Genomic DNA, 14,573 nt, shown 5'->3' with positions numbered 1-14,573 from the left:
CCTCTAGAGAGAGCTGTGCTTAGAAAATATCTTTGCCGAACACACTCTTTATGCTTTTACAAAAGCGTAAAGCATATTCATTGCAATATATAAAGTGCCTTCAACATTCAGGATCAAATCTGTTTAGATTGAGTGCACAGAAGTGAAAAAACACATTAGGAGTGTCATTTTCATATTTCCAGTGCAATTTAAATAATTCATTTCCCTTTCAGGGGTTTGTTGGGTTTGGGGTTTTTTTGCTGATGACCAAAACATGTCTAAATATTTGTCTTTACTTGTTTAAAGCTGTGCAAGAAGCAATTACTATCAGTTGATTCATCAGAGTTCATTGTATTTTGAGTGGTGTTGAAGTCAGCAAACTGTGCAGGTGGAACATGTCGTGCTTGAAATATTTTCTCTGTTTTATATTACTGATATGAGTTCATGTGATAAATTTTATTTTTAATTATAGGCTTAGCAGGAAAAAAGATGCCAGATTCACACTGTTTGTAAATATTTTTGTCAAAACATATGCTCAAGGAAACATAAATTCTGTGATTAGTCTTTGACCTTTGAGTTTTTCACTTAATGCTTGAAAATTGGGGTTTTTTGAAGTTGCTGTAAAAATTGTAAAAATAATTTGTTATATTGTGTTTAAATCCACTGTAATAACATTAGAACAGGTCAGCTAGTCCACGACTGTCCTGTAAGCCCCCATGCATTCCCATTTTAAATTCTAGATGCCTGGTAAATTTTAGATTATTATTAAATATGTAAGTACTATGATACCAAAGTAATGAGTGGGTGCAGGCATGCAAACTTTTGTAACATTTGAATGTATTTCTAATCTGAATGACTTGTCATATTTTTTCCAGCACAAGACCACAATCAACATATCTATGTTCAAGTTTCCCTTGGGTTAATAACCCCTGAGACAGCTGGCTGCAAATATTGAGCACTGGATTGATACTGCCCTTAGCAGTCAGATGGAGACTTTGGAGGAAAAGAGCGATCTCCTTGGTTTGCAGACCGAGAACAACATGGAACAACCATTCACTGTTAGCTCACTGGTATGTATTACAAAGAAATGCTTTAACGGCTTAGCACTCTTTCAAATAGGAAACAATTCAAGAGGGCTGTTTAGCAGTGTTGGCTGTCAGCTACAAGGGTCTCTTCCTGCATGTTGCCGGTTCCTTGCACATTCTGCCTCATGGTTTTGTTGGAATTTATTTTATTTCTATATATGTGCTTTATGGGAGTTTAGCTTGTTTTGGTGATCAGGTTTTTAAGAAGTTGAAGTGAACATTTTGAAGAGTAAAAATTTTCATCAAAGCAGGATGAAACAACTTGTTGCAGCCCTTATTTAGCCACCTAACAGGAAGGTAATGACTATAATAAGCAGCTGTGCTTCTTCTTCAGTAGAATTAGTTCTAACTTCTTAGACTTTAACTGCCTTGTTTTAAACTGGAAATGAACATTTGAAGTGAACTGTTGACTGACCAGGGAAACTTACTGCTCTCTCTCAGCTGAACTATACCCAGCAGTCATACCCTACATGTCATGTAATAGGAGTCTGAGTATTCAGGCCCTCCACCAATTATCTCAATAACTTAAGGCAGAATCTTATAGAATTTGAGGGGTAGAGGGGGGATTCTAAAGAGGACACACTTTAGATTGCCTTTGATAATTTCTACAGGGTTTTACTTAATTTTATCTTTTTTTTTTTTTCCCCTAGGATTTTTCTGTAGTTTGAAGATTTGGGGAGGGGGATAGATCATTTCTTATTTGTAATTGCAATCACTATTTATTTGCAATTGAGAAACATGTTGGAATGTTTCAACTGTGGCTAGCGATGGGGAAACCAATGCCCATTTTGAGAAAAAAGCTGATTTCCCTTGAGTTTCTTGAAATAGATCACTTACTGAAAGTGAAACATAATATCTGGTTCTCTTTGCTAATCTCTCTGTTCTTTCTTAGAAAAAGCTCGTAGCTATTCCTGACCATACAGACATCTCTGTGACCCCAGAAGAGAGAGTACGTGCCTTAAGCAAACTTGGCAGCAATATCACAATCAATGAAGATATCACTCCACGTCGTTACTTTAGATCTGGAGTAGAGATGGAGCGAATGGCATCAGTATATATGGAGGAGGGAAACCTGGAGAATGCTTTTGTTTTTTATAATAAGTTTATAACGTAAGAAGCCATTTGTAGTCATTACAACTTATAATTCTGAGTAAACCAAAATGAAGAGTTGCAATGAAAAAAGGGCACCCCTTTAGATTAGGAGAAAAATGTTTAGTGTTTTCTTGCAGAATAGCTTTGCTCTCTGGAGATCTCTACTCTAACCATAGGCTTTGTTATAAATTCATCTCAACTGTTAGTCTAGTAGTCCTGTCTATCTATTGACTGCCAGGCTAATATACAGAGGTTTAAGTTTACTGTACCAGGCTATACTATGAGTACTGTTTCCCACAGATTATTCTGTATCTATCAGCATGTTGGTTAAATACAGCATGTGGCTTAAAAAGAAATGTTTAGATAAGATTTCTGAGCCTTTAATAGTTATGCTCTATGAGCTTCTGCTGATCTTAAAGATGGTAGTATTGCACAACACTTAAAAAAATGAAAAAATGGCTTTTTGCCTCTTTTTACTTTTCTTCCCCAAAAGGATTAAGTATAATTTATTGCTTCTTACAGGAGTAAATGCAAAATTCACTAAATATGTTCATTATATGACTATTCTCCCCACCCAGAAAAAAACAAAACTGGGCAGCTTTCATTACAACTCTCAAAATAGCCAGCTGAAAAATACATCAGTGGCAGATTTAAACTTTTTAACTGGCTAGTTTTGCTATAGGATTGATCGGTTTGTTTAATTACTTCTGAAAGGGTTGGGGGGTTTATATGCATATTTTAAAATTTTTATAACAGGAGACCTCCTTCCCACCCACCTTATTTTCCTCATACTCTGAAAACTAGACCAAATCTTTCTGATTCCACTGAATTTTAAATGTATGTATCTCTATAAAAAGAGGGTCTGGAGGTGAACATTGCACAAATTGCTGAAAGAATGATAGCAGCTGTGTATTCCAAACTCTTTGCAGCTGAGTGTTGCCATAATTTAGATGTCTGGGTAGGTTAATAATACTGAAGTTGGCTGTGCAGCTTGGTCTGGTAAAAATAACTGCTTTAATGGTAGTCGCTGCTGCATTCTGGACTTCCCATTTAAGACGCAGCATTTCAGCTAAGGACAGATAAAGACAGTAGAAATAGGATTTATTAACTCTGGCTAGGGTGGAGGGTGCTTATGAGGGCTGTTTTTAAGTGCTGTCTGCTAGTTAGTCCTTTTTTTCACCCAACCCACTACTAATGAAAACGAAAATATATTCAGATGTAGAAAATAATATCCTGTCATTACCATATGTATCCCATACAAGTCTATACAAGAATGTCAGTGTTAGTTTAAACAAATGTGTAGAAACCTGCTCCAAGTCATCTGGAATTCAGTGTTTAACAGTTACGTGAAACTTATTTTTCTGCCAACATAAAAGCTTTTGTGGATATTCCTCTGGCTACTGAGGCGAATACGTGCATGTTTAATTTTCTAGGTTGTTTGTAGAAAAGCTGCCCAGTCACCGAGACTATCATCAATGTGCAGTACCAGAAAAACAAGATATTATTAAGGTAGGGTTGTGGTTTCCTAGCCTTTAAGAAATATTTCCCCCAGAATCTGTCGATTCTTTCCTAGCACTCCTCTTCTCCCAGTACACACGTAGCCCACGGCAACCACCACAGCTTGAATTTCTGATACCTCTCTGCACTAGTCATTCATGTTTTATTTTGGTTTAATCACTTGATCATTACTGGAAATGAAATTATTGTTCTAATAGGTGAACAAGAATGGTCTCTGCATAAGTTGGTAGACTTTTGGAAACCTAGGTACAGCTACTTCTGAAAGTTTACATATTAAACATACACTAATTTAACAACACTTAAGAGTTTGATTCTGGTCCCAATTATGTGAGTGTCTAATGGTCCAAACTGACTATTGCAAACAGAGGAAAAGAGAGATATGTGGCACTACTGGTGTCTGCATTATTTAATTACCCTGCTAAATAATCAAAGTATATTTTTGCTTTCTTTATTACCAAATATATATTTACTTAGTTCTTACAAGATTTTTTTTCTCTACTTGTGTACAAAATAGTTTCATGGTTTTTTTCCCCCTGAAAGAGAATTTTCAAATACAGCCTTATACTGAGCTTAAAACATCTGGAATTGCCCGATGAGAATTATTAGAATAAGCATAAGTGTCTCTTGCTTCACGCTGCCATATTCACATACTTTCTCTACTGTTACAGCTTAGTAAAGTTATATTCAAAGCCAAAATGCTTCATGCCAAAGTTTTGACTGTGGGACACAATCTAGGAAAACATCCCTGTTGAGAAAGGGCATCTAACATATGCTCCCTCCTATGGCACTTAGTAGGATTAAGCACATGGTCTCTCTCCCTCCCTTGCTTACAGCCTCTAAATTATTTTGTAGTAGCCTCTGCATCAGTAGAAAACATTGGGCATTGTTTTTGCTTTACAAAAGAAAATTGTTTTGTCTGCCAGGGCTGTCACAGGAAGCTATATTTGTAGCTATCTCTGCAAATAAACATACACCACACCCCCACCCCCACCCCACACACACCCCAGAAATGGGCATATTCAGTCATATTTCTGTCCAGGGAGTCCCAGAGAAAAATGTGATGATCCTACTTGAAACATTGAAAGTTGGATTTAGCTTTTTTTTTTTAATAAATTACACCTACAACAAAAATGTTAGTCATCACACAGCTATTAAACAAAACAGAGATAACAGATTGCTAGAAAAAGGACTAATCTTTCCTTGAGATAAGAAGTACTCGTATCACACCTTTCACTGACATAAATTAATATAGCTTTATTGAGATCAGTGTACTATAGAAGTTTCATAAGCTGATGATTTAGTGTGTATTTCTCCCTTTCTTTCCTGGGAGAAGAGCAGTATTTTTTTTATTTTGTATTTTTTGAAATCTGTATTACAGATGAGTTTCTTTTCCAGGTGGTTCTTTTAAAACGTGAAAAATAAACTTATTTGTCTTTCTTCCCCACCCCAAAGAAATTGAAGGAGGTTGCATTTCCACGGACAGATGAATTGAAGAGAGATCTTTTAAAAAAATATAACTTAGAATATCAAGAATACATGCAAAACAAAGTAAGTTTTATATGGTTATTAAATCTTTGATATGAATATTTTTTCTGTCCTATGAATCTTCTTAGAAATTAAACAGTAAAATGCCAGTTCTACAAGAACGTAATCATTTCACGGGCTGCTTAGAATGACTTCTCACTTCTCATGATCTAATCGGTTAGTCATTTGAAAATAAGTAATAAAAGTGTGTGCTTGGAAACAAACATGCTGTGATATTTATGTAATATCAGTATATGAATATCTGAATAGTCCTGGGTACACTCTGATTGTGTTTTATAAAGAGGATACTGTTCAGACATTTGCATGAGTATGTGGAAAAAGTGTCTTGGCTCCGAATGTGCTCAAGTTTGAAGCGATCCTCTTTGAGTCTTTAAGTAACCGTAAATACTTGCATCTTGTGTATTGAAGTCACTGAAAACAGGACCTGTAGTTTTAAAAACTTGTCTTGGAAAGAGCATCTGAGAAAAAACACCTTTTCTTTTCTTCCCTTGAAATGGACCTAGAGAATGAAGAAGAAAACAAAAAACCACAATCCAACCCAATGCCCACACCTGTCACTGACTGGTTTGAGGTTTTCTTTCCTGTTCTATTTTGTTCATGACATTTAAGAAATTACTTTGCTCTGATTTTTTTCCTTTGTTTCTGGAGATGCTTGATGCCCTCCTTTACCAGGGAGCAGGAAGGGCTGTTGAAACCTGAAGCTTCTCTTGCAGTCTGTGAGACAGCAGGTGGCTTGGAGGCAAGGGGGCATAGACCAGAGTGGGGAAGGCATCTACTGAGTCTGAGGCTAGGCACCAAAGCCAGGTTAAGCAATCCAGGGAAAGCTGAGGAAAGAAAGTGGCAGAAGAAAGTCAACAAACCTATCCAAACAGCAGCGACAAGCAACAAAACCAGATAACAACATGGATTATGAAATCTACCCAGAAACCCCACGTGCTTATGGATCTGCTGTTGCATTGAAAATTGTAAGGGCTTACACTTGTGTCTAGTCTCCTTACCATCACTGTTCTGAAAAGCCTTTTTCTAATGACTTTTTATTATAATGGGCAAATGAGGCCAGCGCTATTCAGTACTGAAGTAAAAACACAAAGCACCGCAGGTATGCAGATTGGAAGCTTTGTGATAGGAATTCCTTACTTACTGTATTTCCTTCCATATCATAGTACTTCTGGGGATATAGTTGTATTTGCCAGTTGAGCAAATGCGTTCCAAAAGGCTTAATTTTTAATGACAGGATTTAATGGTTTTATTAAACAATTAGATTCCTTCTTTCCCTTCATTTTTTGTAGCTTTTTTTAGTGTTCTGAGAATGTCACTCTTTTGCATATGTTTCAGAACAAATGTAAAATGGAATTTCTGAAGAAGCTAGAGCATCAAAAGCTAATAGAGGCAGAGAAGAAACGAATCGCACATATGCGGCAACAGCAGCTTGAATCAGAACAGTTTCAATTCTTTGAGGATCAGCTAAAGAAGCAAGAACTAGCTCGAGATCAGAAAACCAAAGAGGGCATGGTTATGTCTGAACAGACAGATGGAAGTATGCTATCTTGTATTTCTGTACCACAGAACAGTTCCTTATCATCTACTGCCCTGCTAGAGAAAAAGGAGAGGAGCGGCATATCTGGCTGCACTGGACATTCACCTCCAGTAAACCGGGTCTTAAAGCCAGCAGCTACTTTAAGTGCTGTTCAGAGTAAGTGCAGAGATCTCTTTTTTTCCTTTTTTGCAGCCTCTTTGCTGCTTATAGGAGTCCACATATTGCATATACATATGTATTTACTCACCGTGAGGATGTCCATAGTGAAATAAGCATGAACAGGTTGATGCACGCACAACAGTTCCATATAGTCTCTTCATTTTAAGGGAGGAGATTAGGTGCACAGTTTCACGTTTTCTAGTTGAGTACCAATAGATGGATCTAGAGATTGAGCCTTAGTGATCCTGTGGAATGAAATCTGAATCTTGCTGTGGACTTCAAGGGAACAGAAGCAGAACCTGCAGTGGTTCACCCTGGAAAGCCCTGGCCTGGGAGATGGCATCAGCTCACTGTCACCTCAGGGGCAGGCTACTGGGTGTATCTATCTTATCTTATGGGCTGGTGACCTCAGTTAGGGTGAAGTGCTTGTGCTGTAGCTTTATTCTCATTAGAAATCTGTGATGTGGTAATTATAATTCTTTCACTTTTAGTAATTTTCTGTAACCGTGTATATTTGCTTATTTTAGGGAACTTCACTGTGTAAGCTGCAAATGTCTTTTTACCTCTTTCTCCTTTTTTTGTTTGTTTGTTTTGGTTTTTTTTGTTAGCTCAATTGGCCGAAGCACTCAGAGGCGTCATTTTGCCCAGGGATCTCTGTCACAAATTTCTGCTGCTAGCAGAGGCAAATACAGTAAGAGGAATAGAGACATGTGGAATTCTCTGTGGAAAACTGGTACAGTTTAACCCTCACATTTGTATGGGGAAGACATATTTGATAGTGCTGTATTTTCCTGTAATGTATCAATTTCAGAGCAAAAGCAGATCTAAACGATTAGTCTTTAATGTAATTAACTTCATATTATAACCCGAGTGGTCACTTCAGCAGTGTGGGCTTGCCTTACTGGGGAAACATCTGATCAAAATACACTGCTGTCATTATAAAATGTAGCAGGTTTTTCAGCATGCTGTACAATACAGGCTTTTTCGAGTACTTTCTCTGGCATTCATCTAAGGTAAGTGAGGTTTAGTTACAGGACAATGAAATATAAAGACTGTTAGAATCTACTGGAGTCATCAAATTCATAATGGTACAACAAAAAAAGAAGAAGAAAATCCCCCCATCAAGCTGCAGAACATCTGATTTTCAGGCTGTTTTTTTCCTTTGACCCAGATAACACTTCATGTCCTTTCAGAACAGGGAAAGATGTCATGGCTGATGCTGGCATACAAAGAATATTAAAGATGGTGTCCAAGTGTATTTGAATTGCATGAAGAGAAAGAATAGCAAAAGTAGTGATGTTCCAAGTTTCATAGAAAGTAGCTATAGTATTATCAAACCTCTTTTTTCATGTTTTCAATTATTTTAAAGGACAACCTTTTCACACTGCTCTCCAAGAACATTTCAATACAACAATCTCATGTTATTACTAATACTACCCTGTATGTTTCAGTGATAAAATATTAAGGCATATTTTCAGGTGCAGTCAGTCAGTATAGCTGCACTGGAATCAGTGGAGTTACACTGCTTTGTTTTAGCTGATAGGATGACATCTTTCAGATTCTGATTCAGCATTTATTCACTAGATCATTTGTTCCACTCTAAGTCAATGTTTGTTTTACAGACACATAATGAATTTACTATTACCCATGTAGTAGTACCAAAGCAATCTGCAGGACCAGACTACTGCGACATGGAGAATGTGGAAGAATTGTTTGGTATTCAGGATCAGTATGATCTCCTCACTTTGGGTTGGATCCATGTACGTATGGCTCATAGATTCTGGCTTTTCTATATCGGTTCTGCATACTATGTGAAAAAAAAGCCAACCTGGAAATAACAAAGAAATAACTGGAATAATCCAAATTAACTTGCTTACTTAATTCTAATTGTAGTGATGTAAATGAGCACTAATGTTCACCACAGATGAGTATTTCTTAATGCAGTTGAGGCATCCTGTTTACACAATGTGCCTTCTTTTGCCAGTGCAACTTTTGTTTATGTTGATTTAGAGGTATTTTATTACTTTGTAATGCTATTTATCTTTCTACTGTATTCAAAATGTGGGGGGAAGGTATTGTGTTGTTTAAACTTTATATTAATTTATTTCACTCTTAGGGATTTTGGACAATCAAGTCATTTCCCTTTGTCTTGTGCTTCTTCATTCCACCCCTTCCCCCCCCGATCAGAAAATTGCTTGTACATCTGGTTGTGAATGTGACTCCATAAACCTTGTACTGAAAAGCCCCCCTAACAATGTAGAATCTGGGTTAGCAGGAACTTAAGAAACCAACCTGGGGAAGTACTGACGCTTCACTTGTTACAAATTATTGTTCCTTCTTGAATGTATGTCGACCTTGATTTGTAAGAAATATTTCATGATGTTGAGTTTTCCCTTTCTTTTTGTAGACACATCCAACACAAACTGCATTCTTATCCAGTGTTGACCTTCATACTCATTGTTCTTATCAGCTAATGTTGCCAGAGGCCATTGCAATTGTTTGTTCACCAAAGCATAATGAGTGAGTTCTGATTTTTCTAAGTAATATTTAGATATTTTCCCCTGCTCCTTATTGTAAAATTTGATCAAATACAAACAGCACATGTGAACTGGGATGAAGGGCAGGAATATTGTATTGTAAGTTTGTTTTCTTTAAGCTGTTTAGACTTGCATTCCAGTCAGTCTTTATGCACAATATTGTTTCTGGCTTCTCTCTCCTCCTCCCTTCCCAGCCTCAGGTTTTAAATTTTATTTATTTTTATACTCTGCTTAACCAAGTAGTAATGACAGGAGCTGTTCTTCTGGAGAAGTCATTGCCAGTGCCCTACCACAGCCCTATCTTCATTCTGTCTGATGAAGGAAGTGGAGAGGTTAGATGTATTTCTCTAGCATGATATGAAAATTGCAGTTTGGGGAGTAGAAGGAGAAAGATCATTTTTTGATAATAAGGTCCCAATTTTGAATTTCATAAAATACAAACAATAAGTATCTGGAAAAAAAACTGGAACTGTGTAAGTATTAATGCGAAGGTTTATAATGGAACAGGTTACATTCTACATTCTTGGAGATATTCAAAACCTGACTGGACAGGGTCCTGGGCAACCTGCTCAAGGTGATTCTGCTGGAGCAGGGGCGTTGGACTAGACAATCTTCAGAGATTCCTTCCAACCTCAACACTTTTGTGATTCTGCTTTGATGTGCTTGGCATTTCAAGGCTGCAGAGCTAACTCCATAGTTTAGACTGTGCATTTCTTCAGCCTTTCTTTCTGGCCTTCCACCACTGTAGGTGACTTCTGTGAATCCCATTCTGGTTGCCTAAGTTCCTGTATGGGTCATTCAGGTAGCACAGCTGTAAATACAGGCTGAGTGGCAAGTGCACAAGCGCTAGGCTTTGTAACCTAGAGCACGTCTGCATACCTTTTCAAATCTCTGGTCGTCTTTCTTAGTTTATGCTGATACCCTGTAACTAACTCTAACCTGTTACTCCTATCTGTAACATTTATTAATCAGGTGCTGTTCTGTAGTAATTAGGTATTAATGTTCTTTACAGAAGAGTGATTTTTCTAAAGTTTTATTCAATACTCAAAGTGTTAGATCATACATATGGAGCAGTGCCTTTTTCTAGTGCTTTGTATTACTTGATTACCTAAAAGAGTGTGGAGGATGGGTACTCTCACTAGTCACTTACACAGCTAGTTTAAAGACTGTTCTCTTTAAGTTGCCCCTCTAGAGTTAAATGAGTGAAATGCAATCCAGAACATCTAAGTTTCTGGTTTGTATCTGTTCCTGTATGAACTAGCCTCGGCCTTTAGTAGGCTAACCTGCCTAATGGGAATAGCACCAGTACTGTGATTTTTCTCTCCCTTTCCTCTCAGCATCCCTTCCTTTACAGCAATACAACTCCCCTTGATTTTAAATACCTTTAAGAATCCAACTCGGCCTTGGCTCCTGTGTATCAAAGGTCCCCGAGTACCATTCTGTTGTCCATCTGTTAAGATAAGCCAAGTCATTTCTATGTGAACCTTGGACTTGTATTATGGAAGCAGTATGTAACAGGAGTTTCACCTTTTGCTTTCCAGCACTGGCATCTTCAGACTTACTAATGCTGGTATGCTAGAAGTTTCTGCTTGTAAAAAGAAGGGATTCCATCCACATACAAAGGACCCTAGGTTATTTAACGTAAGTATATAATCCAACATGGTTTTGACTATTCAAATTCTTGCCTGTGGTTCTGCTGCAAGCAGAGATTGTATGTACTTCAGATTATATTTCTTTCTTTCATTTTTAATAATTTAATACCCTCCTTCAGTGACCAAGGTAAACATCAGGAGTCTACTTAAGCAGTCAACAGCAGTCTTGAGTGTTACACACTGCCATTCAAATGGTGACTAACCAGAGGCAGTTACCATCAGTCACCACTTTTACCTGCTTTCAGAAGAAGCAAAAGCCACAGTTTCAAATAACTACTCCTGAGCATTTCAGTTTTTAAACAGAGAATTCAGTTTGTGTCCCAAAAGAACATACTAGCTGCTAAAAAGTGCAGCTATGAGTAGATTAAGCCCCATTTCCTTCATTGCCCATGATTTTCCCCAGCTTCTCATAAGCCTTTCTCAGTAACTACCTTATCTCCACCATATCTTTTGATGTTTTAATAGAATAGTATGCTATATGTATGGCTGAACAGTATAGTCAGTCAGAATTATCAGAAATGTCAATGTTATGTAGAAGACAACAATCTTTACCTTTGAATAATTAAGTTTGTTTTTTTTAAATGGGTCTCACTTCAGATACAGAGCATCTCATATAGCTCAAAATAAAATGATCAAATGCAGAGAAGTAATACTGAAAGACATTGGAAATTACTTCTTTGTTGCAGGACTCTCAGAATGTCGGTATTACTCCTCAAAGGAGAGGGTGGGGGTTCTTTGTTTTGTTCTGTTCTTTTATCATTGACTGTAGGGATAACAAGAAGGTAGTCCAACTCTGAAAATTTTTTTGTTCCAGATGGGTTCTTTTCAGTGGTCCTGTGCAGACTTAGTTCATTAATGAAGTTACTGGCTACTTGAGCTCATTTATAATCATTAGACACACTGCTGCTATCACAGATCAAACAAATATCCTTTCAAGTACAATCCCCAAGCCACATTGATCTTCCAGCAAAAACAGTTAGATCACAGCCTTGTTTCCAGGGGTGATCTGGTAAAAGCTCTTCTCCGCCATCCCAGTATAAGCTGTTACTTAGTGATGACTGTGTCTAAAGACACAAATCTAGTCTTAAATGCTTAAAAAAAATAATCCATCAAGCAGGCAGACACATCTGAAACCACTGCAGGAAGAGAACAGAGTTCATGCTTTCCTTGCTGCTGTCCCCCATGCACCTGTTCTAATGCAGCACACACCAGCTTCCTTCTCCATTTCAGGCATCCCATGCTGTGATACATAAAGGATAGCACAGAACTATAATCTGTTTCACAGGCTAAGCACTAAACAATATCCTCTTTAGAAATTTATTTCGAACTGGATGTTGTAGTCCTTGCTTTATTCAGCAGTCTATACCTGTGACAGTCATATTTGCCTGTGAACAGGCACACACAAAGTTGGATAGATAGGCATGGTATTAAGCAGGCTCAGAAAAATAAAAGGAAACAATAGCCCTCATATGCTATTTTACTGAAACTGATTTCTGTGAGTAATGGGTTGACTTCTTCTGCAGCCATGTACCCACGTGGTCGGGAAAGACATAAAGATAATTGTGCTGGATCTAAGGTGATACGGATGGATGATAGCGATGTTACTATACAAATGGCCAAAACAGAAAAATGGATTCCTGTTTTTCCTACATTTTCAGAAAGTACTTTTATATTTATACATTTTAGATTGAATGGTTTGATATTTATTGTTCTAGCCTGTTTTGGAGTTATTTTGTTGCTCTGTTAAGATGGAGTTCAGTGGCATTACCCCTGAATCTGTAAACAAATCTCACCTATAAAACACAACAATAAAATGAACTTCAAACAACAGTAACTGTGTTGAAATAAGTAATGTTTCTTTTGTCACTTGTTGGCCTTAATTGCTTTTTGAGAATTAGAGATTTTTAGCAGTGGTTGGCTTTTTGTGACTTCCAGCTATGTACCACTGTTCACTGCTTCTATGAATTTACATGATATGTAGTAGAGGCAAATACATCAGTTTGGGTGATTTTTCTTTCATCCTTTTCCCCATTCCATCCTTGTATAACTCAAGTGCCGGCTAAGTTATTATGCAGAAAACACTTAGGAAAACACAAGTCCTTTACCTGAGAGCTGACCCTCATCACATCTTGGAACAGCAGAGATGCATCAGCGTCTCTTGGAGAAAGGTGTCTCCTCCAGCAACCGTCCAGTAGAAACTTTTATAAGAAATCAAGTTCTTATCCTGAAAGGGAGTCCCTGGATCTATCTAGAGTTAGATAAAAAGATCTAGATAGATAGAGTTAGAAGGAAGAACCATACAAAGTTATTTGCTCTTACAAGAGTTTATTTAGTGTCTGTTCCAAGAACCTAGATGACCTATACTTTAAATAATAAGGTTAGTACAAAAAAGTTTGGAACACGTGCTAACAGTCAGAAGCTGGACAAGATCTGGAACCCAGGGGTTACACAGACATGGTAAATAACAGGTGGTGCTGCAGAGAGCTTACAGTTTGAAAGATAACAAGTAACAGGCGAGTGAGGTAAACTATCGAGTTTAGACAGGAAAATAGGTAACAAAAATAAATAGCATCCTCTACCCTGAACTCCAACGAATACAGATTGCAGCAAGTTCCTTAGAGCTGACCTTTTCTAGGTCTGTCTTGGTGAATTCTTTATTCATATATATACTTTTAAGGCAGTATTACTGGCTTCAGCTTATATGCATATACTTCTAGTTGAATATCAGTTCTGATGTATTTAAGACTATAAATGGAATCAGAAAAATCACAGAAAAAGAAAGCTGTCTAAATTATTTTATCTACTTTGATTACATCCCCCCCCCCAAAAAAAACCCAGTTCTGAAAAGAAAGTGTATTAAGCCAGCTTAATTACCCTTTAGACCTTGCCAGAAATCACAACATAAAAATAATAGGCTGCACTCACTCATCCTGAGGGCATATGATAGGAAAGTCATATGTTCAAGTCTAATATTAGTGTTTAGATATGCTCCCAAAGGAACAGGTCTCGTTTCTTTAAAGAAAACACACAGAATTGTGGTAGTATGCATCAGACACCTCCGGGTCACACACTGTAAGAAATTAGCTTTTCCAGCATGACAGCTGTAAATTAAGAAGTGATGTGGATAGATATTATTTCTGGATAGAGCAGATGCAAAGCAGAGTGCACATGCTCATCCTGATATCGAACAGACACTATGCTCCTTTGGTACTGCCCAGAACTTTGGAAGAATCAAGACTGGCTCTGTTTGCAAGCTAAAATGTTTTCTGAGGCTAAACTTTGACAACATGCAGCCTGATAGCTGAGCATTTTCTAGCATCGGTATCACTGAGCAAAAAGTACCACTTCTACTAAGCTCAGTATAGTGTAGTTACAAATTCAGGCCACAAGATGGAGCTTCAAACCAGCTGTAATGGTACCTCCACAAATGCATGTTGGTGGTTGGGTTTTTTTTAAATAGGAGCAGCAA

General features: G+C 37.5%; 1 protein-coding gene across 1 annotated transcript; it reads left to right on the top strand.

Annotated features, from left to right (window-relative positions):
* The first annotated feature begins 853 nt into the window (after positions 1 to 853).
* STAMBPL1 (STAM binding protein-like 1) lies at positions 854 to 12,930 on the top strand. The gene is made up of 10 exons (XM_010564964.1): positions 854 to 1,049; positions 1,957 to 2,174; positions 3,590 to 3,665; positions 5,127 to 5,222; positions 6,555 to 6,912; positions 7,524 to 7,648; positions 8,538 to 8,675; positions 9,323 to 9,435; positions 10,994 to 11,093; positions 12,628 to 12,930. Exons 1-10 carry the CDS (start codon positions 966 to 968, stop codon positions 12,682 to 12,684), a joined length of 1,365 nt encoding a protein of 454 aa, XP_010563266.1. The 5' UTR covers positions 854 to 965; the 3' UTR covers positions 12,685 to 12,930.
* Positions 12,931 to 14,573: the final 1,643 nt, after the last annotated feature.

The sequence above is a fragment of the Haliaeetus leucocephalus genome, unplaced genomic scaffold (assembly GCF_000737465.1).
Source record: "Haliaeetus leucocephalus isolate CR32 unplaced genomic scaffold, Haliaeetus_leucocephalus-4.0 Scaffold184, whole genome shotgun sequence".
NCBI lineage: Eukaryota > Metazoa > Chordata > Aves > Accipitriformes > Accipitridae > Haliaeetus > Haliaeetus leucocephalus.
Note: the sequence above shows the minus strand (reverse complement) of the source record. Positions and strands in the feature narration are given on the sequence as shown.